The 12,095-nt window shown below is 36.2% G+C and overlaps 1 protein-coding gene across 1 annotated transcript in view; it reads left to right on the forward strand.

Moving 5' to 3' along the window:
- GDAP2 (ganglioside induced differentiation associated protein 2) overlaps positions 1–12,095 on the forward strand; it is a 70,855-nt gene that overhangs the window by 43,656 nt on the left and 15,104 nt on the right. The window contains exons 9-12 of the mRNA XM_082662193.1: positions 7,298–7,374; positions 8,135–8,211; positions 11,033–11,172; positions 11,474–11,528. Coding sequence (XP_082518319.1) covers positions 7,298–7,374; positions 8,135–8,211; positions 11,033–11,172; positions 11,474–11,528 — 349 coding nt within the window. The remainder of the gene's footprint in view (positions 1–7,297; positions 7,375–8,134; positions 8,212–11,032; positions 11,173–11,473; positions 11,529–12,095) is intronic.

Below are 12,095 nucleotides of genomic sequence, written 5' to 3' on the forward strand. Positions count from 1 at the left end.
AACTCCTTTTTGAAACATAAAGAAAAGCAGCTTTTGTACTTCTGGGTAAGCTTGTCCAAGGATTAACAAACAGTCCTTGGAAAGCTAGCTGCTTTTCAAAAAATGTTAAAGGAAAGGAAAAATCGTACACCATAATTGATTAATATTCATTATCTTATAGGGTTAGTTGAGGGGATAACATCTCATAGGGTTGTTGTGAGTGTTAAATAAGATAATATAATGAGCTTAGCACAGTACCTGGTACTTAGCAAGCTCTTAAAATTGGTCACTGCTGTTCTCTTCAATACTGAGCAAATTATGGTCTATTTTACCTTTGAGCTTTGGTACTTGCCATCCCTTTTGACTGGAATACTCTCATTCTTCAATTCCTGCTCATTCTCCAGGTTTCAGCTCAGAAGTGATTGCCTCTAGAAACTTATCTCCCTGGAGATAAGTTGGAATAGACAGAATAGAAGTCTGGAATCAATGCCTCCTCTGTATGCTTTTTTTTTTCCTTTTTTTTTACATCCTATACTTAACCAAAGGATAGCCTAGCACTTATCACACAATACTGTAATGACGTGTGGTTGTTGTTAGTCTCCATGTATAAAGTGGGAGTCAGACTAGACGATCTCCGGAGTCCCTTATAGAATTAGAATTTTGTTTTTCCTGAGTTCCTGGTCTTCATTTTATTCTCCCTTTTTTTAAAAAAATTAATTTATTTATTAATTTTTGGCTGCATTGGGTCTTTGTTGCTGCACACGGGCGTTTCTCTAGTTGCAGCAAGCGGGGGCTACTCTTCGTTGCAATGCACAGGCTTCTCATTGCAGTGGTTTCTCTTGCTGCAGAGCACAGGCTCTAGGCATGTAGGCTTCAGTAGTTGTGTCACACGGGCTCAGTAGTTGTGGCTCACGGGCTCTAGAACGCAGGCTCAGTAGTTGTGGTGCACGGGCTTAATTGCTCTGTGGCACGTGGGAATCTTCCCAGACCAGGGCTCGAACCCATGTCCCCTGCATTGGCAGGTGGGTTTTTAACCACTGCACCACCAGGGAAGTCCAGATCTCCTTTTATTTTCATGAACAAAAGCTAATTAGTCACTAGGGGGCACCAACGAACAGCTTTTCTAAAGGCAAGCACAATCGAACGACAGTTTCAGTGGTTTCTAAATTTGGCCATGTGTACGAATCATCTGGCAAACATTTTTCTTTAAATACAGTGACTGGGCTTTCCCTCACATGACTGGGATTTGGCCTCTATGTATATTTTAAAACTTTTTCACATCATGATTCATGTACAACTAGATTTGGGTACCTGTTTTTTGGACTAGGGCAGTGGTTCTCAAACTGTTTGGTCTCAGGTCCCCTTTGCATGCTTAAAAATTATTGAAGACCCCAAAGAGCTTTTGTTTTTACCTGGCTTATACCCACTAATATTTATCATATGATAAATTATTTGTTAATTCATTTAAAAATAACCCATTATGTTTTTATGAAAAATAACTATTTTTTAAGTTAGTGAGAAATGCAGTGTTTTACGTTTTTGCAGATATTTTAATGTTTGACTTAATAGAAGACAGCTGGATTCTCATATCAGCATTCAAACTGTTGCAATACTTTGTTTTGGGTGAAGTATATGAAGAAAATTTGACCTCATTAAAATACGTAGTTGGAAAAGTGTATTTTAATAGCCTTTTCAAATAGTTGGGGATATTCTTTGTTAGTACACCATAACTCAATAAATGGTAGTTTCATAATGTTGTAATATGGAATCTCAAACCATATTTATGAATTTTTGTATTGTTATATTAAAATGTGTTGTTTTATCCTGCACTTTGAGTAGATTTTATAATAGGAATTTAGAGCATGAATTTACAACATGATGTGTTGGTCTTTTGGAAAATACTGACTCACGTAATTATTCAGTTGTTCCAAATATTGACACATTACATTACACAATATCAAAAACTTATATTTGATAATATCACCACTGATCTCATCAGAAAAGTCCTTAAGTATTAGAAACTGTTAGCTTCTGGTGGTGGATACAAATTTTCTAACATTATATCTGTATTTTAAAGCTTGAATTTTATCAGTGGTAACAAATACTGTTGGTTTTTTTTCTTGAAATGGCAGGGTCACTTTATTCATTTTTGACAAAACGTCTGCCAAATACTCATGTTAAATAACCACAGTTTGTCTGCCAGTCATTAGTTGAAGACAAATGGTGTTCCATGAAATAAAGCAACTGGTTCAGCTTGCAAGTCAAACAACTAGATCTTTTCTTCAGGACAGCCTCATGCTTTGGTCTGCAGAAATGCTTTGTGTGTTCTTCCCATTTTGTGACACATTAATATTAAAAAGATGTATTTCCAAGGGTTAATGAATAAAATTAATAATTTTTTCTTCCTCATCAAAGACATTCTTAAATGAAACTGACTTTTTTTTTCCTGTGAGTATTTTGGCAATTAAGAACACAACGACTACTAGTACAATCTGGTGCTTCCACCTGAATTCATGCTAAAGCAGCAGTAGTTTTATCCAACAGTTGCTTTTGCACCATCAGTGCAGATGTCAACGCAGTGAAAAAACAAATGTTTTTGTGTTATTATGAAAATAGTTTTGACCTTGTAAAACCCCTTGAAAAAGTATTGGGACTATGCACCACACTTTGAGAACCACTGGTCTGTGGTCTCTCAGCAGTACATTATAGTTGAAAGGAGTTTTGGTAATTATCTGATACAGTTTTCTGAAATGTAGTGTAAAGTGTATAAGCATTAGAATTACCAGGGGTGCTTGCTAAAAATTCATAGGCCCCACACCAAACTTCCTGAATCAGAACCTCTGTGGGAAGGCCTCAGGAATCATCCTTCTAAGGTTTCTTAGATGATTTCTTAGATGATTTTGTACCTGATCTGGTCTGATCCCTCTAATTTACAGAAGGGTGAATTGATCACCAAGAGTGATTTGACCAGAGTTACAGCTAATTGAAGATGAGCCTTCAAGATGGCTACTGCAGCTCATCTCCCTTCTCTACCACCATCTCCAGGCACCTACACAGACCAGCTTCAGAGAAGCTGGGAAAGGACCAGACACATTTTGTTTTCATATACAGAGAACTGCTTTGTTACCACCTTTCTCAAATCAGTTACCCTATTCTCTTCTCTCTCTTTTCCCTCTCTCTGTCTCTCTCTGTCTCTGTCTCTGTCTGTCTGTCTGTCTGTCTGTCTCTCTCTCTCTCTCTGTCTCACACACACACACACACACACACACACACACACACACACCTTTTTAATTTTTGCATGAGTGATACAGATAAAGTGGCATTTGTTTTTGTCTGGACTGGATATTTGCCTGTCTGTATTGCTCTCTTTAATGAGATTTGTTTCACTTAATAATGACTAGTTCAAACCAGTTTAAAATGAATCTGTATTTACTGAGTCCATGCTTTCTGGAAAGGGGTCATCAGCAAAGGGGTAGGTTCTAGGAAGGAATATGAATACAGCATGTAAAGCATTGTCCTTCTTTTTGGTAGAAGGCCATGATCTTGAGATTCAAGTTAGTCACATAGTTCACAGTTTCCAGTCAGTTCAGGAAACATTGGATATTTACTCTGTACAAGATAATATTCTAGAACTGAAATATACAGATAAAGTAGTCTCTCTAGTCTAGAAATTCATGAGTGAGCCACACTACCCTCACATGTCATGGTGTGTTCTGTGTGGCGCTGAGTTTGTTGTGCACATCCAATTAACACATAGCTACAGGCTTGGGGAAGAGCACAGCCTATGGTTCCCAGAGCTTGAACCAAGAAACAAAGGCATGGTACCCCTGCCACTCACTTCCCTTGAGTGATAAGTTACATCTGAATCAAAAGATTTTCAGATTTCCTATTCATGTGCCCCATGTCTGTGATAATTAAAGGTGAGGTCTTGTCAGCAGCTCAGAAGTGTAACCCAGGAAACCTAGACCCTTTCAGGGAGCCCATGAGGGCAAAACTCTTCTTATAATCTTACTAAGACTTATTTGCTCTTTTCATTCTCATTCTTGTAGTGTTCAATAGAGTTTTCCAGAGAGTGCTTAATGTGTGATATTGCAGTAGGTTAAATACAGAAGCAGATGTAAGAATCTAGCATAAATTAAAGAGATTTGCAAAAATGTAAGAGTGTAACTCTTCTCCCTAGATATAGCTTATTTAAAAATAAAAAGTTATTTGTGTTCACGTAATAGGTTTTTATTATTTTTGAATTAATAAATATTTTTTATAAATCTCTCTTTTTATTTCTAAAATGGTAAATATTGGTAGGTGTAACTGACATAAATATGAAAGGGTCCTGAGACTCAAAAGTTTGAGAATTGATGACTAATCGTTTAGGAATTTACTATATAACTGAGCTGTAGGTCATCTGTTTACATACTCTGCCATGGCTACATGTTTAAGACTGTAGTTTAAAATTTTTATTTCTCTTACTCTTTCTAAATCAGGATTTTATTTACACAGGTTGAGTTTGGTTTCTGTTATGTTTGTTGATCAAGTTGAACAAATGATAAATTTTTTAAAATCTCTTAGGAAGTAAGTAGATCTTTAGTTAGAATTATCTTTTTGAAAGCCTTCAATTCTTCCTTCAGTAACAAAACCAACGGTCACATGGATCGGCTGTAGGGTTAGATCATTCCTTTCATAACATTCCCTTGTCTCTGTGTAATAATTCGCTTGAACATCTAAAATAATTAGACATGTTGTCTAGGTCTTGATTAATATTTCCAGGTCTTCCATCCAGTTGTGACACAGTTTGGGCATATCACTCTTAAAATTATTTCACAAGAACTTTCTTCTTTTTCATTAGTGTTCCTTGGTTGGCTTAAGATCCAGTTGCCTATAACTCTTATGTCATTTCTCACAGTAAAAACTTTATCTCATTCATTATTAAATATTTATTGAGCGCTTACTAACGTGCCAAGCTAGAAACATAATAAAGTGTCACGCAAGGCACATACAGCCCCAGGCCTCATTGAGCCTAGGGTCTTGCAAAGGAGAGAAACGTTAAACTAATTATTGTATGAAAAATGTATTTAAATTACAGGGTGCAATAAGAGTGTATAACAAGGATTTTAACTAAGTCCAGTGTGGGATAGTTGCATCAAGTCAGGAAAAGCTTCTGTTAATTAATTCTGTTTTGGACATCTGAGTTCCAGTTTAAAATTTTTTTTTCTTCACAGTTCATTGAATACATAGTTACTGAGTGTCAGGAACTACCCTAGAAATTTGCTAGAAATATAGAGACAACTAAGACATAGTCCCTATCTTGAGGTCCAACAGAGTAGAAGCAAATATTGCAGTGAGTGGGTAAAGCCTTGTGCTGATCTTTGTGATATAAAGAAGGGAGAAGTTAGTTCTATAACAGGCCTGGACCTTGCCTCCACTTCTGCTCACTCCACCCCCAGCCCCCACTCCTACCCATGCCAGTCCCCACCTTAGCATACATACTTGATTGATACAGTATTCAGATGTCTGCTGTATTGCTTATCTCACTGGGTCTTATTACAATGTTAGTTGTCTTTGTAATATGTCTGTCTCATATATTCAACCTCAAACTCTGAAGCCAAGGGCCTTTTATTATTCTTCTCAGGCCTCCAAAATACCTTGAATAATACTCATGTTTATTATTTTATTCAACAAAGATTTGAGTCCTTGCTATGATGCAGGCATTGCATTTATGCAATAAATCTTTGAAAATGAGCTAATGAATACACAGAGAGTATAGAAAATAACAGGTATTTACTGAATTCCTGTTACATGTTCTGTGCCATGACCTGTGGTGCTCATAAGACTTTTAAGACATATTTTTCTGTTTAGTCTTGATGTGTGGAGATGGCTTAATCATAAAACAATTAGAAAGCAGGACAATAGGGGAGTTAGTGTAAATAACCTCGGAAATAGCTCTGTATGAAAATATGGAATAGTACATATGAATAGGGAGAACTACAATAAACACAGATCCTTTCTTGACTTGCAAATTATATCTTAAACTAAAATTAAAAGTTATTGTCTTTGAATTCAATTTGCACAGGTGGGCACGTTTCTAAATTTAAAAACATAGACTATAGAACTATGCAATACTAAGTATTGTTTTCACAAACAATAACAATTTCTGTGAAACTAGCAGGCATATCACTTGTTGATTACAATCCGTATGTAATAGACTTCCTATTAAATATCCTTAGTTGTGTGATTGTACTTCATAGCTGAAAGGTATCCTACATAAACACCGTTTTGCAAATGAGGAAACTGAGGTCCGTAGGGGTGAAACTACTTTACTGAGATTGCATAGAAAGTGATAGCGTGAGGACCCAAGTATCCTCTCTTCTGGTTTAGTTTAGTTTGTTTGTTTGTTTGTTTTCATGTTGTGGGATGTTGCCATATGTGACCTAGATGCTTCAAAGTTGCTTTTCATGCATTTAGGTACCTTGAAAGCTTTTTTCACAATTAAGTAAGTGGCACTTTGAATTTTAAGAAAGTAAGTATGAAATAGTAGAAAAAGTACTGACCTTTCCAGCAAACTGGAGACTTGAGTGAACTTGAAATTCAACTCTACCATTAACTGGTAACTCTAAGATTAATTTGACCTTTTTCAGATCGCTTCCACTCTTTGAGATCTTTACGTTTCTTCCAGTTTCAGTATCCTCTTAGCCAAAGCCAAACTGCCATCTTTATGATCTGGTATATAGAGTATCAGCACAGCTACTTTGATTAGCCAGTCATTAAATAAGCCTGGACTTCCCAGAAAAAATTACCTACTTTCTTTGTGGTCCAACATAACATGTACAACACTTACCTGGTTTTCTTCTGAAAAGTAAACTTCTTGAGGGTCTGACCACGTCTGTTCACTAGAGTATTCTCAATACCTCTTGTGTAGTAAGCACTCAATAAGTCTTTGTTGGATTAGTGAACATCTGTTGTGGAGAACTGCTATTGCTTTAGGCCTTCTTTGCTTTTTTTTTTTTTTTTTAGTAGGGGAAGATAATAGTATTTAAAAACAATGTTAGAATACTTGGTATCTTAGCCAATTATATGAGTAGTCTTCATTTGCTCGTAAAGGATTTTTAAAAATCATCTAGTGTGAATACCTTCCTTTCTCAGTAACTCATTTTTTTTTTTTAATCAATAACAGAGTAGAGATTCTGCATGGTGTAACAGCCTCTTTAACTCCTTTCTCATTATAATAAAACATTATTCTTTAAGAACACAGACAGATAAAAACAGGTCTCATTTATAAATTTACAACTGTTTATTACAATAATTATATCCTTTATTTCTCTAGTTATAATCGCTGGTTGTGTCAAGCAAGATCTGAGGATCTATCTGATATTGCTTCTCTAAAAGCCTTATACCAAACAGGTGAGCTTAAGGATATGGTAACTTATTCTTTTACTGATTAAGAACCTTACTTAGCATGTTATTAGAGACTTCACTTTTCTCTGATTTTGTCCATTTTATCTCTGAATAGATTTTTTTTGTACAGTGGAAGATAGTTTTTGCTCATCATCAAGATCTTCAAAATAGCATCTCAACCTATAAGATTTTCAGCTAGTAATTCTACATTGGCCAACTTCATTTCTTCTCAGTGTCCTTTTTCCTATCTTTTAATTTTTTTTCTACTTTTAAAAGTACCATAATCCTGCTGTACAAAATTCAAACCTTACATAAATAAATAACGGAAACAGTAAAAGTTATCAGATTCCCCCTTTATATTTCTTTTCCAGGCAGTACTCATTAATTTTCAGATTTGAGTTCCATTTAGTTTTTCCTGGATCACTGATGTTATTAAAAGTTGTAGTATGCTTAAACAAAAAGCTATTTATAAAAAAATCTTTACCCTCAACCTTACCTTTGGCTGTCCCTGATTTAAAACCTGTAAGAGGGCTTATCTTAAAAGTAAGGGCAGTCATCAAAACTTCATGAAGCTGGGAAAAAAAAGAAAAGAAAGGTGATGTTTTCCACATACTAAAAGAAATCTGAAGATGAAATCTGAAAAACTTATGTTCCTGGTTTTCAGTCTTTCACATTTGTGTAGAATATTTTTATAAGGTCAGAGCCCAGGACAGATAATATTCTTGGAATAAAGTTTCTGGGTGCTGATTACATTTCCTGTTTGTAGGTGTTGATAACTGTGGTCGCACAGTAATGGTGGTAGTTGGAAGAAACATTCCTGTAACATTAATAGATATGGACAAGGTAAGCCATTAAAAAGCTTTGTTTTATAAATATGTTGATTTAAAAAATAAGTAGGACATGAATTTGGAATCAAGGCTTAGAATATGAGACAGAATTGTGTATCTGTGATAGAGTAGCAGCCCTGATTCTGCAAGTTGGCACACAGCATTTCAGTAAGGGGTTTGGTTTTGCGCTCTGGGAGAAACGGAAATACTGAATTGCCATACTGTGATCTCCAAAAATGCAGCTGCTTTGTTTTGGATATGATGTAACTGGCAAGTTTTTGGTTGGACTCATTCTGTATTATAACTGTACTAATAATCAAATTCTGCTTTTCTTGAAACAAGAAACATTAACTCTTTTATCTCTCTGAAGAGAAGAAGTAGTTAACCCAAGATGTCATAATTTCGTAATCCCTTCTTTTGGAGGTAAAGGACAGAAATAGATGATTCATAGCAGAAGAAATGGTATTACTGGTAAACAAAGTGTTCAACCTGATTAGTAGTAAAAAAAAAAAAAAAAAAAGTGAATTAAAATGAGATCTCTTTTTTCACCTTCAAAACTAGCCATTACTTTTACTTTTTTTGTTTTTTTTTTTTGATAGATAAGAAGTGATTTATTAGAATAGGACACTTGTGAGGCTTACAGGCGGGTGGGCGAGAAGGTGCTGCACCCCGAGACCTTAGCGGGCTACAGTTTTATAATCAAAGGAAAAGTGGTGAGGGGGAGAAGACCACCTTCTTCCTCATTCTGAGTAGACATCACGCTTCTGTTGTCATTTCCTCCTCCATGTCAGGCGGGGGAGTTTTCTTGTCCCTTCATGGTCCAGCTGGGACTGTCATCAAAATTAGCCATTACTTTTAAATAATAATCATTGTTACCAAAGATGAATTGAAACTGTCAAAGTGGTCACACCCACTGACCCGTTAATCCCATTTCTGAGAATTTGTACTAAGGAAATAATCCTAGGTTTGAAAGTAGCTATAGGCCCAGAAATTGCCCAAATTGGAATACTTGGGCAAGGGACAACTGAATCCATGGGATAAATATGTAGATCTTCCTAGAACAATTGTAATAGACACAGACTGCAAAGGAGGAGAATCACTTTAATAAATAATTCTTAACCATAGTAAAAAAAAAAAAAAAATGTACTCAAAAGTGTAAAAATTAAATACAATTTTAAGATAAAACACAGTTGTGCAAAAGGGGATAATTTTATCTGGCTAAGCCCTTAAACTCCTGGTCACTGGTGTTTGGGTAAAAAAAACTGTGGAAGCCCTGGATTGGGCATGTTATTCACAGGCTCATTTGTGGCCCAAAATTATAACTTAAATTCCTAACAGGTAATTATTATGCATCCACAAATGGAATGTTTTGTGACCCTGAAAAATTATGGTTATAGAGGCAAGTACTATAGAGAAATGTTTATGGTATGATATCAGTAGGAGAAGAAACAACAGCTTGTATGTACATTGACCTTTTTGTGGGGGAGGGGGGCATGGTGCGAGTTTATGCATATCAGTATCTCAAAATGGATTTCATAGTTTTAGGGAGAATTTGTTTTCTACATTTTTCTGTCATATGGCTGTACTTCTTTATAATGAAAAAGATTCAAGCTAAAGATGGGGAATTTGAAGCTGAAAATGGATATCTTGATTGCCTTGCCTTGAGGTGGTGAGTGGATAGAAAGAGGACCAGAAGCAGTCTGGCAAGAGCAGAAATAATAATAAAAATACACACATACACACAGGGGAAAAAACAACTGATAATCAGTATGACATTCATTCTCAGCATTAATAATGTGATTGATACCAATAAAAGCGTAAACCCCTGCCTTTGATTCTGGTGTGTACTTACATGGTGTTCTGGATGTTCGTGGTGTATCATTTCGTATATATTGTGAAGTCCAAACCAGGTAGCAACTGGAAAGGTACTGTGTTTCCTTAGTGCCCTCCTCTGTCTGCTCTGGTAGCAGTTGGACCCATGCTACCTAATCCATGTTAGTCCATTCAAGTTAATGCCAAGGACTCCCCTGAGGAGGAATGGAGAAATAACCTGTTTGATAATAATCTTCAGTTGTTACCTCTTAGCTTCCTCTTTGTCATGGTTTATAGCTACACCACTGGGTCATGCTGGCCCTGCCCATATCGTGTCTCTGCTTTGTGTTTAATGTTTCTCTTAAATTTCATCCTTCTTGTAATGGCATATTCCTCTAACTGATCCAGGTCACATTAAGTTTGAGGCAGAGCAGGGAAGTGCTGCCCAGCCCACTGCCGTCTGCTCACTAAACCTGTTCTCATTTTCCTCATTCAGTTCAACGTCAAAGATGCTAACAAAATTAGCCCTCAAAGTGAGCCATGTGCGGCATCACTTCTAATGTCCTTTTATAGTAATTCTTGGTTACGTGAGAGCCATTAGTCCGTTTCTCAGTGGAGACTGCAAATACTTTCACTGAATGCAGGTAGAACCTTCAAGAATGATTAAAAGTCTAGAAATTCTCCCTCTAATGGTTTTGACACCGTTATTCCAGAGAGAGAAAACCTGGTAGTTGACTGAAGAGCTCTTTTGAGTATGTGAAGAGTTGTTTGAAAGGACGGAGACTGGTGATTCTCCTCCACCACTTAGAACAAGACAGAAAGGGACCATACTGTAGCATTATGTGCACTACTAAACACAGCCATGAGACACTTCCCCTGAAGATCTTTTTAAAGAGGTACTCGTTAGTCTGAGATGTTTCTCTGCAGTGCCTGGGGTGCAGATTAATCTTCTAGGTTTTTTCTCTCTTGGCATCTGTGAAATAGACTACTGTACAAAATGTTTGTTATCTTTATTTTTCTTCTAGGCTCTCTTATATTTTATCCATGTAATGGATCACATTGCTGTGAAGGAATACGTATTAGTATATTTTCACACACTGACCAGCGAATACAATCACCTGGACTCTGACTTCCTGAAGAAACTCTACGATGTTGTTGATGTCAAGTTAGTTATCTTCTCAAATGATGAAGGGGGAAAGCAGCCTTTTTCTTTCCGAGTATTAAGCAATAGCAAACATCGTTGTGTATTTTGTGAAAGGATAGTTCATGTAACTAAGATTTTTATTTTACTTAGATTGGATATTTTAATAATAGGCCCTCCTTAACTCCAGTTTATTTTGTATCAAAGTAAATTCATATGTAAACTTTTTCCTGCTTTTAAACACCTGGAAAAAGAGTTAATTGTTCATAATGGTGACTGGTTTTAGACATGGCTTATACTGACTCTCTTTTTGATTTTGAATCAGGTACAAGAGGAATTTGAAGGCTGTTTATTTTGTTCATCCAACATTTCGTTCAAAGGTACGGTATTTTTCTTTTTAGCTAAATCTTGAATTTAAGTGTACTACATGCATATTAAGATATATTTCATCATCTTCTTGCTATCCCCATTATGACTGCTAATTTCTTTGTTTACCCTTCCTTTTTAAGTGATCTTGAGTTGTGGTCCTATTTCGGTCCCGTGTAACTCCAGTATCTTTGTAGGCGACCTTTACAGGCCTTTAGTCCCTCAGTCCTTGCCTCTTCATGCTCTTCGTTAATCTGGGCTTTTTTCTGCCCTTGCTCCTGGCTAACTCCTATTTATCCTTCAGAGCTCAGGTCAACAATTACTTTCTGTAAAAAAACCTCTCTGATCAATCCTGCCACTAGTAGGTACTCCTGCATTGTACTTCCTTAAGATTTTCTAGTCTTTCTTCATTGTTGTTTTTAATTCTAAGTACTAGTTTAATTTTCTACCTTATGTGTTAGCCTGCCAGATCTCTGAGAGTTATTATATAGCTATCTTGCTCATAATTACATCCCTAATATCTAATCCTGCATCTTGATTTCATCAAGATATCTAGTCCTTTGGTCCTTTTACTTTTTCTG

The sequence above is a fragment of the Grampus griseus genome, assembly GCF_964374135.1.
Source record: "Grampus griseus genome assembly, chromosome: 1".
Lineage (NCBI taxonomy): Eukaryota > Metazoa > Chordata > Mammalia > Artiodactyla > Delphinidae > Grampus > Grampus griseus.